Source organism: Rhinoderma darwinii, chromosome 1 (assembly GCF_050947455.1).
Source record: "Rhinoderma darwinii isolate aRhiDar2 chromosome 1, aRhiDar2.hap1, whole genome shotgun sequence".
In the NCBI taxonomy this organism is placed as follows: domain Eukaryota; kingdom Metazoa; phylum Chordata; class Amphibia; order Anura; family Rhinodermatidae; genus Rhinoderma; species Rhinoderma darwinii.
The window spans coordinates 170,967,773-170,983,037 of NC_134687.1; the positions used below are offsets into that span (position 1 = coordinate 170,967,773).

Consider the following 15,265-nt stretch of genomic DNA (forward strand, 5'->3'; position numbering starts at 1 on the left):
TTGGGAAAAGTTTTTTTTTTTCCAATCTTCCGATAAATAATGCGCAGTTACCGAGGCGTGGGAGGATTTTAGCATGTTAATGTTTTATTTAAATTGCAGCCTTTTTGATTTGTGACTCAGGCTGTAAGTGTACCATGTTATTTGGGCCCAGGGTTCCAGACACAAGCAGATGTTCTTTCTTTGGGCTGCTGTGCTGCCTCTTTTGTACGAACCACCGCGAGCATTTAGCTTAGAAATTCTGACCTCCGGAATGGAACTCTCTTTTACTGTCAACGTTTAAAAGAACATCTACTTACATCATGTCTGAATGGGTGATCTCTGCAATTTAGCTGTATCGCGGCGCTGCTTATGTGCTTTAACCTTTGCGAGAAATGAGCCCATGTAAATATAATTGTATGGCGAGAAGGTATAAATGCCTCGTCTCCTGTTGCTTTCAAGCAGGTTCCCACATCGTCCTTCTTCTCGTTCCGTTTCTATATTCATTGCGACCAACTAGTGCGCTGTAGATGGGTTACTTAACCAGGGGAAGTAGGAATGGATAGTGCGTGTCATCTGCTCATTTCACATGTTTTGTCTTAAAATTTGCTGGATCTTCTTATGGAAAGCTGACAAATGGATGCAAAGACTTTTGTGCGTTGACTCGATGGAAACCTGAGGTTTACACTCTGTATAAGGGATCATGCACACAAGCGTGTTTTTTGTGGGGGTTTTTTTTGTGTGCAATCTGAATTGTTTGTGGATAGCACACTAACCCCTTCGTTTCTATGCACACGTCAGTGGTTTTTTTTGCAGTTCCATTCCACAAATTATAGAACGTGTCCTGTCCATTTTTGTGGACCCATGCCACGTTTTATGTGTCTGCAAAAATTAGTCCATACACAAAAGCCATCAGTGTGCTGTTCGTGTATTGTGTATATATTGCTAGGAAACTCCTTGGTTGAAATCAGACATTCCTTTGGGTGCGGACAGCAAATACGCATGACACACGGAAACAACACAGTCGTAATATAAGGAATGGTTCCGAAAGCTACTCGGAGGCATTATGGACACTAGGATCCGTAGTTTGCGACCCGAACAACGGCCGCGTTCGTGTGCATGAGGCCTAAGTGTTCGTTGCAGGGGAATACTATGTATTGTTTATATGTATACAATGCTGAGAGTGTGACACAGCTGAAATATTCAGCCAGTGTTTTAGCCATAGGGATTGCAGACATAGCAATCAATTGACCACAACACCTTGGAGACACACTCAGCCACATAAGGAGGAATAGAAGAATGTGATGCCATTTATTTCTTCCGAATGCACAAAAATGTAATTAAAAAAGTTACAGCCATATGTATACAAATGATTATAGCGTATAATGTATACAGAATCTATATAGTATTTCATCTTTATGTTCAGTGTAATGTAGTGGGTATTTTAGTTCTATGTAGGGCCCCAATGCAAAATCAGAGGCGGTCTTGTGTGGTGAACTCAGTGTATTGACCATATCAATATTTGACCTAGGATACTACTGTTAAAATCTGCCGTATTAATCTAGGACTTTGTTAGATGAGTTTACATTTGTCCGTTTTTTTATACATAAAAGGAAACCGCAGTGAAAATGAGAGCCCTAGGTATAAGTAATCACTATGGCAATAGATAGTAATGAGAAACGGAGCGTAGAATACATTGTAAAACAAGAGAATCCCAGAAGAGGATATATTCTCTAACCCCGGTGTACTTTCTATGTGTTCTCTAGTAATGAAGTTGATAGAATGCTGGAGAGACATGAGCGCCTGAAGCCAGAGATGTTTGCGGAGTTACTACAGGCTGCAAACACTGCGGATGACTATAGAAAATGTCCTGTAAGTACAATAAGATGATCGTATTTCAAGTCGTATCACTGTGAATTTATAGGAGACTTCTTGTTACCGTGGGCGGAGTCTAATAGAAATGACGGAGCGTGCCAAAGCGATCTATAGAATCCTTTCATTCTAGAAATCTGTGGCTATACAGGATTAGATCTTCAAGTCCAATCTGATCTTCTCACATGTACTGTAGACCTATCAGAAGGGTTTTAATTGTAATATGTGTATTTGTTTAGAGCAATTGTGGACAGAAGATAAAGATTCGGCGGGTGCTAATGAACTGTCCAGAGATAGTAACTATTGGTCTGGTGTGGGATTCTGAGAACTCCGACTTGACAGAAGATGTTGTTAGGAATTTGGCTACACAGCTTTACTTACCTGGGGTATGTATCCTTTTTGTAGTCACTCAATCCAAGCGCTAAATATCACCCAATATATTTTTTGTTTATACATAGAGATGGATCCGGAGATGTTCTAATATAACCTATATTAATATAAATAAGACTTTTATTATTACTTCAAATGTGGTGAACTAAAGAATTCCTGTTCTTTCCCTAGTTATTTTTTAGAGTGACTGATGAAAAAGCAAAAGAAAGTAGACTTTACCTTGTGGGTATGATCTGCTATACGAGCCGACACTATTGTGCCTTTGCCTATCATACAAAAAGTGCCAGATGGGTTTTATTTGATGATGCTTCTGTGAAAGAGGTAATTGTAGATTTCTTGATTTAAAATGACTCTAAAGGTTTTAGGAACTTGTAACTTTGATATTTTTGCATGTTCGTGTTGTGTTAACTAGGTGTTTTTTTGTTTTTTTTTTCTCCTGGTTATTCAGGTTGGAACCAAATGGAAAGATGTAGTCACCAAGTGCATTCGGTGTCATTATCAGCCTTTGCTACTATTTTATGCAAATCCTGATGGCACCGCAGTGACTACAGATGACGCCCTCAGGCAGGTGATGCACTGGACACCGTACAAAAGACTCTTCACCAATGAGGATATAGGTGTGTATACAAATATTGAAGGATGTGAATGTGCATGGTCTCGATTAGGAGCGTTTTATGCTGCGTTTTGATGGTAAAGGTTTACTATGGTATTTCCTATTTTTGGTCTGTATTGACATGAGCTGGGGACTGTATTTTTAACTTAGTTCAAATCCTGGCAAAACGAAAACCTGCCCCAAAAGGTTTTCCTTCTTCCCTCTGATGGACAATAACAAGCTGCCTTTTTAAAGGGGTTTTCCAGTTCCTAAAAGTTGATGGCCTATACTCAATAGCTGATCGCTCGGGGTCCGACTGCCAGGACCCCTGCCGATCAGCTGTTTTTGAAGGGGCCACAGCGCTCGTATGAGCGCTGATTCCCCTTCATTCCGGTCAATGCTCGTATTATAGTGGCAGTTCACAGTATTACAGCCTTTTCCCATTCACTTCAATGGGAGAAGGCTGTAATAATATGAATCGCCGCTACTGCTGTGTCGGCGATTCAGAATACGAGCAGTGACTGGAATGAAGGGGAAGCAGCGCTCGTACAAGCGCTGCGGCCCCTTCAAAACAGCTGATAGGCGGGGGTCCCGGCAGTTGGACTCCAAGCGATTTAGCTATTGAAAACTGAAACTGGGGATAGACTATCTTCTTCTCCTCCTCCTCCTCCATCTCCTTCTCCTCCTCCTCCATCTCCTCCTCCCTGAAGTTTTGTTCTGGCGTTTATCTGATGCAATCTAAATAACTCCTGTTCTTGGACCATGTATCTTTTTTATTGCAAATATTTCCGTAAATTGCTCACTTTTTCCATCATAGCCGCTGTTTTCTGTTATGGAATTAATTATTTGGAGCAGCTATCACATTGAAATCAGATGAAATGATGTATTTATTCTCACCTTCCCATTATATTAAATATATAATACAAATCTATACACAAAAGTAAATTACACCTGTATAGGAAAAATCTGAATCCATTAGGTGTTTGGGGTGTATATTTTAATCTGCTCTGTTTACCGGAGTGAACATTAAGACAGTGTGAGATTACCATAACCTGCTCTGATTATATGACAAAAAATATTTATTATGCAGATGTAGGCTTGGTTTCCAAATATTTGCTAAACACTGTATAAATAATGCCCTGCTTGACACTTGCATTCCCACTGTTTGTTAAAAAAACATGGGAGCGGGTGATCTAAGAGGGGTGAATGAGTGAGGATGGGCCGGAATGTAGCGTACTGCAGGCAATACCACATAGCCAGCACCTAATCTCACCCCTTCTTTATCACCCACGTCTATTGTTTTTAAACAAACCGACCCTATACCACCTTTTGTAACTTTAGCACTCGTTTTTTTCTTTCCTCAAAGCCAATGATAGAATGTCATCAACATCAAAAAAGTCCGACTACAATAGAGATCGCGATTTAGAAGAACATATCTATCAGAACAGTGGTTACAAGTATGAGAATGATGATCCAGGATTTAATCGTGGTGTTGTTCAGTCAAGTGCTGGCAGAGGACCTGGTATGTACAACTGTCCTTAAGTCACTGTTTTATGCGGCAACTTTTAACTTTTAGGCCTGGCTACACACAGACTCTTAATAGCGCTACTGATTTTGTCACGTGACCACTACAGTCCAAAATATTACATGCAACTCCAATGTATTCCTTTGGACTGCGGCTGTAGCTTGATGGTTAAAACCAATTAGTTGCATGACAAAAATTCAGGCCAGTATATAGGAAAATGTTTTTTTAGTTGGATGCAGATCTGATTAATTGCACAGGAAGGCGTTTTTTGTTTTTTTTGGTTTGTGTTAGTTAGGCCCCATACACACGATCGTATTTTTCATCAGTAATTACGGACCCATTCATTTCTATTGGCCACGGACACCTTTCAGTATATTTACTGATCGGTGTCCATGCTGAAAAAATTATAGAACCTGTCCTATTGTCAGTAATTACGGCACGGACTCTCCCATAGAAGTCTATTGGAGCTTCTGTAAATATCGACGGCTACGGATGTGCATCCGTAAACTGTCCGTATTTACGGAAGCGTTGCTAGGCAACATGTTGGTCATTGGCAGTCATCTATTTTTTTAATTTTATTTTTTAACGGATCCATATATACGGACCGTATTTTCGGATACCAATCCCTATATACGGATGAATTACGGATCCGTATTTATGGACCGTATTTACTGCTGAAAATGCGGTCGTTTGCATGGGGCCTAAGACTGGTTATTCACAGATGTATTCTGACATAGGCTTCATGCACACGGCCGTGCACGTAATCATGGCCCGCAATTGCGGGCACGGCCGGCCGCCGCATTTTCGGCCCGTGCTCCCATAGTATGGGAGCACGACCCGTAAAAAAACGAAAAGTAGGAAATGCTCCGTAATTCCCGGAACGGTTCTACAGCAAGAGCACTTATCCGTAGCGATACAGAAAGGTGTCCGTGGCCAATAGAACCGGGAGGCTCCGTATTCGCGGACAGACGTGTGCATGCGTCCATAGAGTATGAACACCCTGCCCTTACAGGCAGCTACATTGCTTATATTTATTGAAAAGTTGGTTAAAGTGTACTGAGACCAGGATCGTCTTGGAGAAAAAAAATACACTGCATGTATCTCTAGTAGACTAATGGGTAAATAAGTATACACTTATCTTTTTATTTGTTTTAAGTTAAATTAGGTCGTAATGATCATCAAGAAAAGTTAAAAGACTTGTCTCGGGAATGCGCCCACAGAGCGAATAACCTAAAAAGTGCATCATCTTCTCAAAGAAAAATTTTGGATAAAACACTGAAGAAGGAACCTGCCAGGCCCAAAGGTAGTTGGATTAATTTTAAAGGGGTATTCACGGACTCGACATTTATCAGCGATCCCACTCCCACAATCACTATCACTGTCAGGAGCTTCCTCAGGGCCAAAGTCTGTGGGCAGAGTTCTTCTGATGCTCTGCCGATGGACTCCAGCATTGAAAAGCTCCTGATGTCACTTTCCATATATGGACAGTAATGTCGGGAGCTTCAAGACCTATATAACATATACCTGTGACGGAAGCCATGTAGTGGCATCCGTCTCCCATAGGCTCCCATGGGTAGCTTTCCCAACATACACTAGCGCAATGTGAAGGAGGCCTAATGCTCTTGATTTACTATAAACTAATTTATTGCATGTCCAGGTTAGAATTTTATTAGAAAACATTATTGGCTTTACTGGAGGCTTTCTAGAGCTATATCTATATACATTAGGTAACTGTTTGCAGATCCCATCTTTTTTTGCCAGTCTTATCTGCTGTCAGAGCAACATATAGCCACGACGTAGGCAACCATATGCCTACGGTTGCCAATTGGTTTGCATTGTAAGAAAATAAACGTTTAGCATTCTCCCTTTGTATTGAAAAGCCTAGTCAACTACACTTCTGTTACCGCCAAGATATGACACGTTACAGACTATGGACACGTTCAGTGTATGTCATGAGATTTCCTCAGGTATATGGTATACATACATGGCGGCCTAAACAACAATAAACATCATGTTTGATTACAGCACGCTCAATTGTTTGCTTCCTTTGACAAATGAGCGCAGATAGAAATGTATGGTAGCCGTTTAGCTCCTGCTTCCTAAACATGCGTGCCATTAATATCCCATTCTAGCAAAATGAAAATCACAGAAAAAGCTCCATGTGAAAACATCCGAACAAGTGATATTGCAACATTCTGCAATATTGATCATTACAAATCTAATGTAATACCTAGAGATTGGTGATAACTTCTTTTTTACATTTCCCTGTTTCAGAACCATCATCTGGAGGAGTGACATATCACTCAAAATCCTTCTCTGGAACACAAATGAAACCTGCATCTTCTCCTACTAGAAATGGCTTCAGGCAGTATCCCGACCCCCACTTCTTCAGCAGCCAAGGAAGAGGACCATATAAGCAGCAGAGATCTGAACAACAGCCCAGGCACATTTCTTCCTCCACTACAGAGCAAGCTACAGTGCCCGAATCCAGCCAGTTAAGTAGAGTGAAAAACAATGCCTCATCTGGCTACGATACAGACAGCAGTCAGGAATTCCGAGAAAAGACAAATGGCAAAAACCGAAAGCCCTGGAGACCAATGCGAGAGACTCTGAATGTGGACAGCATCTTTAATGAGAATGGGAAAAGTCAATCAAGCCCACGGCATATAACACAGCCTAATGGTAAACACCAGGCTGTCAAGGATCAAAATCTTAACCACTGTTCAAAGGAGAGTCCTAAGAAAAAAGTCCTAATGACCATCTATGAGGATGAAATAAAACAGGAATGTGGCAGTAGGAGTTCCTTAGAATCTCTAGGGAAAGGTCATATGGACAGGAACAAACTTAATTCAGATTCCAAGATCTACCACCTTGACAGCTGGCAAATACAAAGAGCAGAGTCTGGATATGAAAGCAGTGATCACATCAGCAGTGGCTCAAGTAATCTGGATTCTCCGATAATTGAAGGAACTAGCTTTGCTGATATGAAGGGACTTCAAGAAAGTCTATGCAGGTAAATTAGAATCTAGTAAGAATACCTCCAATACAAACTGCATCCAATGGAACCATGCCATAAGTTTTATAAAATGTTTCTGTCTGCTTCTGTACAAGCCCGTACTAAAGGCAAACTGAGGTACAGTAAAGGCTCCATGCACTACCATGTGAGCCCTACTACTGCTCCGTACAAAACCGAGCTGTAATATAGACGTGTACATGAGGCCTAAGGTGTCTTAACGTGATGGAGTCTTCTAATAACCGTGCCATTAAAAGTTTACATGAATAATCCAATTTAGAAGTTCTCCACCTCCATTAAAGGGGTATTCTCAGCCTAGACCGTTATGACATATCCACAGGATATTCCATAATTGTATGATAGATGCAGGTCCCAGCTCTAGGACCCGCACCTATATAGGGTTCACCTCACCCCCCATTTTGCCTAGTGAGGTGGCCGGTGGCTGCAGATTGCAAAGAGGAGGCCGTGCATGCGTGCGGCCCTCTTCATTCTGTTCTCTGGGATTTACGTAAACAGCCAAGCCGCGATTGCTTAGCTGTTTCTGTAATTCCAATTAAACAGAATGGGGAGAGCCGTGCAGCCCACTCTCCACTAGTCCAGGTGTTATATCGGTTTAGCTAGGCCTGCAAACGTGGCTGCCCGTTCTTTCTTTTGTGATCTGTTTTCTTTTCCCCGTATTTTTGTTTTGCTTTTTGTTTTGAGCAAGCATCAGTGGTGGCCAAAGATATAACCATCTTTTTTATATAGTAATGAGCAAGTGGCATAATTGTAGATTCTGTTTTGTATGCACAATCTAATCTCATTGAATCTTCTGGAAGGGCTGTCAACATAAAGGGAGTTGTCCCGCAATTAAAGGGGTTATCTCATGAAGACCTTGCCTGTCCATATGCCCCATCATAAATGCCTTACTGGTTGTGGCTTACCCAAGCAAAATCAGCTGTTTGCCAGCAGTGAGACACCTGGTGATGAGATTTTTCTGTTTAATCCCAACGTGTCGACTGGTGGTAGGCATGCATACCCAGTAGCCTAGTCCCACATTTCGGTTCCTCTCCTACACAAATGACAGTGATTCCTGCTATTGTGAAATCCAGCCATTAGGTATCGGTGCACTAGAGGAGGCTTCTTCTCGCCAGTAATGGACACATTAGCTGGCTGTTCTACAAGGGAATCAAAAGCACACCAGAGCCTGCCATAACGAGGCTGTAACCGCAATATCTACAAGAACACAGGAGCTTTTTGTTTTATTTTCTTCAGCAAGGGCTACACACGTCTTTGGCCGGGACACAGGTCATGCGGCCAGATTGCTGTGTGATCGCAGTGTCACACTGGCTGCATCACAGCAATGAAAGTGAATGTGGCCGCATTGCGACACGCCGCTTGCCGTGAGCGCAACACTACATGAGCAAGAAATCCAAAATATAAGCCTAAAATGCTTTAACTAAAAACAATTTTTTGCCTGATTTTAACAGAGAAATGTAATATTTTATTGTTGCCCAGCCCCTTTAATTCCACATGACTCCCAGCTAAAGGGGCGCAGAGCTTCTAAAAGTACTGGAGCCCTTTCATTCTAGTGATCTGTGGGGGGCCCCGCTCTGTATTGCTGATTTTTGTAAGCGAACAATGCATGCATTGTCACATTTCAAGTAATCTGGGACCGATTTTGTTTAAAGTTCACGTAGCATAAATATTTCTGCCAAGTTTCAGTATTTTTAGTTGTGCCAAAAACAACATGGTTTGTCATGAGCTACAAACGATCAATAATGTGGGATTGTGACCTGGACGACTGATGCCATTGATAACAATTTTCTGTAGGAGAGGGATGTAAAACCTTGTTTGGTCCAAGCGTCCCCTTGTCAGAATGTACTACTTGGATGGGCCACAATATAATTATCACACAATACATATAGCGTTCACTTTGGTCTCCGTGAAATAAGCTTTATAGAAATCTTTCCCACTCCTTTAACTCTACTTTGGAGCTCTGAGTAAGGCTACGGCTCTATAGACACTTGTGAGTCACTTCTGTCTGCACACAACTTGATACTGTAGCCTTGTGGTATTTTAAGATAGAAAATATAACACAAAAAGCAGACACTGCCAATACTGTTGTAGCATCACCTGCTTCCTGTGCTGCAGTAGAGACTCTGGTAGTATAGTTGCATGCAACAGATAGCACCTGTAGCATATATATATATATATACATACACACACACACACACGTCCCGGACTCAGGCCGCCTGCTCTGCTGTCTCAACCCATTGTTTAAAGAGATTAGGTAAAGTCTGCTTTGGTCCACCAAACAACTCCTCATATCCCAGCTTCCTGGACCCTTAAACTACATTCACTCGAGCCTGCCTGATTTACGTGCGTAAAAAAACGCAGTGTATTTCTTGCGTTTCATGTCTGTGTAAGCACTTTTTATTTTTATTCTGATGTCATCCGTGTCTTGTCCGTGCTTTTCACGCACCCATAGACTCCAATGGGCGACACGGTGCGCAAAAACACACCAATATAGGACATGCAGTGAGTTTCACGCAACGGACACTCGCTGCGTGAAAACTCTCACATGTCTGAATAGCCCCGACCCATTCATTTCAACGGACCGCACACGGACGAGGATTACGCTCGTCTGAATGAGCCCTAAGGCTATGTTCCGATGTGAAAGAAAATTTCCACAGTGGATTTTTCTGCAAATCTCAGGCAAAATTCTGCATGTTGCATGTGGAATTAGCAGGGGATTTTACCCTTTGCTACACACGGGGTGAAATCCTTGGCGAAAATCCACAACAAATGGAGCATGCTGTAGATCTTTAAATCTCCAGCATGCGTTGTGCTGTACTTTGTTCACAATCCACAAGAATTACACCACATATGAATATGGTATTAGTGTGACACCGGGAAAGTGAGATATTTTAGGAAGTGCAGTCACACTTGAAACTTCAGTTTTGAGTGGAGTAGGGATTCCCTGCAATGGTGCCGCGTGCCACAGGCGACAGTCATTGAATGCTGGATATTGCGTATGTGTGAGGTGTGTAGGCTGTAGTGCTCGCTTTTGTGCAATTGTAGTAATTTGAGCATGTATGTGTATAAGGAGTGTGGTATTTTCCTTTTGTGTTCAGTAAATCTGTATCTGAGCAGTTGTGTATTTGTTAAAGGAGCTGTCTGCGTTGGACAAGCCCTATCCGTTTCCATAGCCAAGTCCCAGCACGTCTGAGCATTAACTAGATAGCCCATTGATCGACGAAGGCCACAGCTAGGCTTTTTATTTTAATTTTTTTTTTTTAAAGAGTAATACAGATCTAATTGATTTTTGCAAGAAATTTTCATATTGCGCTCTAGAGAAAAAAATAAGCTACTACTTCTTAAAATCTCTCTGAAATACCAGCATGTAGCGAATAAAACAAGAAATCGCTAGCGACTCGCTTGATTGAAAATCTCTTCAAAATTTCTCTAATCTACTCTGTGCATTGCTATGGACCGCGATCTCAGAGCAATTTATTGTAGTGAGCGATAAAAAGTGTAGATGTGGCCCTCACCTAATGCTTCTAGTAAGGACTCACCGGCAACTTCCATTGACGTTCGCGGTCCTGACAATGAGCTGATCAGCGGTTTACACAGGAAAATGTAATGACTTGAGACTTTTGTTTTATTCCGTACATGAAAGAATTGGATGTTCACAAGTATTCATTGGTATCATATATGTATTTCAGTGACCATCAGCCGCCAGGAAATGGATTTCTTTCTACCTCTCCGCACAGTGCAAGTCAATTAAATGGTAAGCGATTGGGAACGTATCTGAACTGCAATCATTTAATGTAACTGTTGGTTTTGTATGGATAGGGTTAATCATTAACATAAATTCTGACCTTGAGAAATAACCTACAAAATCATGGGAAATGCCGGCTCCCCTGCGCTGTATATCTGTCAAAAATACAAGCTGCCGTTTATTCCTTTCCTGTTTTTACTGCAACACCTGCACTTGTAAAGGGAGTCGGGTTCTATGATCGTGGTGGTGTAGATCATTGCTTTTTATGCGTTTCCTTAATATGTCGGCTACTTGCGCTTTAAATGGTCATTACCGTTCTATCAAACTTCATATAAATCCATAATACAAGCGAATATAAGACACTTTGTAATCTACCTTATTAGAGAAAAATGCCTCTCTCTACTCCTCATACTCCCCCCGCCGCTCACTCTGAATTTACTGGCCGTAAAAGTATAGAGGGGAGAAGGGAGCAGAGGGAGAGGCAGAAAGACAGAGACGCAGCAGCAGCTATGTTCACACTGCGTTTGTAGTGTACGTTTAACGTATACGTTAAATTCGTTCACAGGCCCTCATTTACCCAAAAGAGGTCAAGAGTATCCTTTTGGCCTCAGTCGAGGGAAGTATAAGGCAAAAAAAAAAAGTATGGAATAGCGTAGTGGACTATTCTTTTTCCATTCAACGGTATCCATTAAAAAAAAAACAAAAAAAACGTATACAGCACGGTATAAAGTTGTTGTTTTTTTGTTTTGTTTATTGGTCCCTATGGGCAATGTATCTCACTATATGCCTATACAGTGGGATACGTCTCAGCCTCTGTCTGAGGTATACTGGATCCTACTCATCCGGGGGAGGACTTTTTGTTATGAGAAGCCACACACACGGAGCAGAAACTAGAACAATTGTCCTGGCCGCACATCCGTGTAAAAGGCCTGAAGCCCCTGGTCAGCAGACACCTAACTGTCTGTCCCTGGCACTCACTGAATAGTGGCCACACTGGTTACCCCCATCTATATCACCACAATCACCCCTGTTTGAATCGGGGACCTAGTCAGACAGCCACATCTATCTAACATCCCAGCAGCATTTTGGCACGCTTATTGAATAATCGTAGTCCTACTTCAGGACCACAGCCCACCTGATTCAGGTTGTGTAAATTTCCATTCTGGTCAGGGGGACGTCTGCTGCTAGCAGAAGTGATTTAGTATATTAGAAAACCTCTAGTATTATGGAACAAGTAAGATGCTTTATATAGATTAAAAAATAATGAAAATGCTTTTGGAGGTTTAAAAAAGACAAAGAAAACCGGTTGAGTGAAATCATAAAGTGGTCCTATACTCCATCCAGCGCTCCACTGTAGCCGTGATAAATACATGGAAGCAGGCAGAGCTTCAGAGGTGTAGCTAGGTTGTCCAGCACCCAGGGCAAAGATTCAGTTTGGCGCCCCCCCCCCCCACAAACCTCTTTCCCAACATCTCCTGCCCCCTCGCCATGTTTGTTTTCTCTACCAATCAATGACGTCTTTTTTTCTTTTCCACATTTTTTTTCATTTTACTCGAGCATAAAAACATTTGTACATTTTACAAGCAATATAGTTCTATACACAACACTGGAACCAAGCTCAGTACAGAAATACAGCCCCAGAACCAAGCTCATTACATATATACAGCACCAGCACAAATACAGCTCAATTTAGTGCAACCCCTGACGTATAGGTTTGCACTAAATTGTTTCCAGCTCCCAGCATGGCCTGAACAATGGTAAGGATATGCTGGGAGATGCTGTTTCACAAAATTAAATCCAATCATAATTATACCACCCATCATCTCACTGCAGATCATACAGTAACTACAGTACTGATGCAGAATAAAAATTTACATTAAGTGACTCATCGGTGACGTCTCGGACTCTAGTTCTTTTTCTCCATCCGGTCCAGACCTCTATGGTGGCTTCTCCCGGTCACAGCCCATTTCTGCAGTTTGCTGCTCAGATATCTTCATCTTCTCACTTTTCCAACATTTCTACACCTATAAATAAATATAAAGTTATCATTATACCACACACTACGCCCCTAAATATAATCGCACACGATACACTGTCTCTCTCACACACACACACACACACACACACACACACACACACACACACACACACCATGCCCCCTGTAGAGGGTGCCCCCATATAGCCCACCCCTGTATAGTGTCCCACAAATAGCTCCCCCTATAGTGCTCCACAGATAGCCCCCCCCCCCTGTAGATAAAGCCACCGCCGTAGATAAAGCTACACACTTTTTTATTACAATAAAATAACAAACTATTTAAACCCCCCTTAATCCCGTCCGGCAGTGATGGAGACCTGCTCACTTCTGCGCAGGTCTCCTGGGGTTGAACGAAGCATCTATGAAAGGCGCTGATTGGCTGGGCAGAATGACTTTCCCTGTCATTCAGCGCCTTTCAACGACGCAAGCGGCGCAATGTATCGCGCCGCTTCACTCGTAGAAAGGCGCTGAATGGCCGGACACTGAACGTACCCGGCTATTCATTGCTTCTAATTGTACCTGTGTCCTATAGACGCAGGTATAATTATAGTGCAGGAGGGGGTGGCACTGGCGCCCCCCTCTAAGTTGCGCCCGGGGCACATGCCCCGCCTGCACCCCCTAGCTACGCCCGTGCAGAGCTTCATAAACTACACAGAAGAATTACCAGAGCTTTACAAGGTGGGCAGTTTCCTGCTGGACCTAGTCACTGGAGATGTCAATAGGCGCTATGCAGATTGTAATAGGGGAACATCTAATGCTATAAACGCCTGGTGAGGTGGACTGCTGGCTGTTTCCGATGGGGACTGCGTCGACAGATGGCCGCATGCAGCCAAGTTTCCGTAACTCCTAAAGAACATAATTTTGTGTCACTCTCCAATTAGTCCCTGCATGGAATTGGCAGCCAGCGGCCACCTGATCAGGTGGGACGGGGTCGGGTGACCATCCGTTCTCGATTTTATAAGTGCGTGTGTTAGAGCTGGGACCCACATCTATCAGACATTTAATGCATATATTGGGGTCATGCCATAAATGTCTGTGTTGGGATTAACCCTTTAAGATCTTATTAGGTTCTGCTTAAAACGAATAAGTGACTTTGCACATAAAGTTATACTGAGTAGTAACAGATTCTACAGGCCCGAACGCGAACATCTGCCATATTTAGTTTTGTAAAGAGCCCTGGTCCAAGCTTCTGAGCCGATTCACTAGCTCGTTTTAGTCATGCATGGTTCTCTGTGTCAGCAGAAGAGAAAAATAACGCTTCTATTTTTAAATGGACTGGAATCCTGAAGACAAACCCTTCTGCTGTCAGGGAGCATTGCTCACTGGAAGGAGTGCTTCTTCCATAGTCTGTAGTGTTTCCCCGGTGGATCATTGCTGCCACCTGCTGTGCGGTTCCTCTAACTGCAGCTGAATATTTCTTTGTCACACGCTTCAGTCCATTACATTTCTATGTTATCCGTCTACTCATTATCTTATTAATGGGAAAATGGTGTATTGTACAGGATGTCAGTCACGCTTTATGAAGTTACAATCTTATATTAAGAGTGAGTAAATTTGTTGTACCAATGAATACTTTTTAGAATTGTTTTTACTTCTTTAATTTTGGGAGGGGGGGTTGAGGTGGTGGCACTTGCAAAAATGAAAAACAGATTTTGTTCTAGTTCGTTATAAATCTGTTACCTATTTTTGTATCTAAGGTTACTTCAAAGATTATAATGGCTTGGAGCGTAATAGATATGAAGATCGGTTATCCCCTATTCCACGTGAGCCCTTGCACGTGCACAGTCCAACTATTCAAAGGTAGGGGGTCAAAATTTTATTTCTTGTTTGTTTTTTAATGTTTTTTTTTTCTTCATGTGTTTTGTTACCAGAGCAAACTTTTTGGTGTGCGTGCGTGCGTGCGTGCGTGTGTGTGTGTGTGTATTTCTGCGACCTATATATGGAAGAACATACAGTAAACCCATATAACTAAATCCGGCATCTGATAATCCAGAAAGTCTGATTATCTGATGCCTGTTTCCATCTCACGACTGCTATGTCATGTGAAGTTTCTCAAGACCAGAAGCAATTGACTGAGCAGAGACACTCCTATTCTAGCA

At 42.2% G+C, this 15,265-nt stretch overlaps 1 protein-coding gene across 1 annotated transcript in view; it reads left to right on the forward strand.

Annotated features, from left to right (window-relative positions):
- The window catches only part of USP53 (ubiquitin specific peptidase 53), a 51,788-nt gene that overhangs the window by 28,931 nt on the left and 7,592 nt on the right, over positions 1-15,265 (forward strand). Inside the window, exons 6-14 of the mRNA XM_075860589.1 lie at positions 1,743-1,848; positions 2,088-2,234; positions 2,410-2,559; positions 2,687-2,855; positions 4,197-4,352; positions 5,512-5,658; positions 6,630-7,368; positions 11,076-11,140; positions 14,864-14,966. Of these exons, the coding sequence (XP_075716704.1) occupies positions 1,743-1,848; positions 2,088-2,234; positions 2,410-2,559; positions 2,687-2,855; positions 4,197-4,352; positions 5,512-5,658; positions 6,630-7,368; positions 11,076-11,140; positions 14,864-14,966 (1,782 nt within the window). The remainder of the gene's footprint in view (positions 1-1,742; positions 1,849-2,087; positions 2,235-2,409; positions 2,560-2,686; positions 2,856-4,196; positions 4,353-5,511; positions 5,659-6,629; positions 7,369-11,075; positions 11,141-14,863; positions 14,967-15,265) is intronic.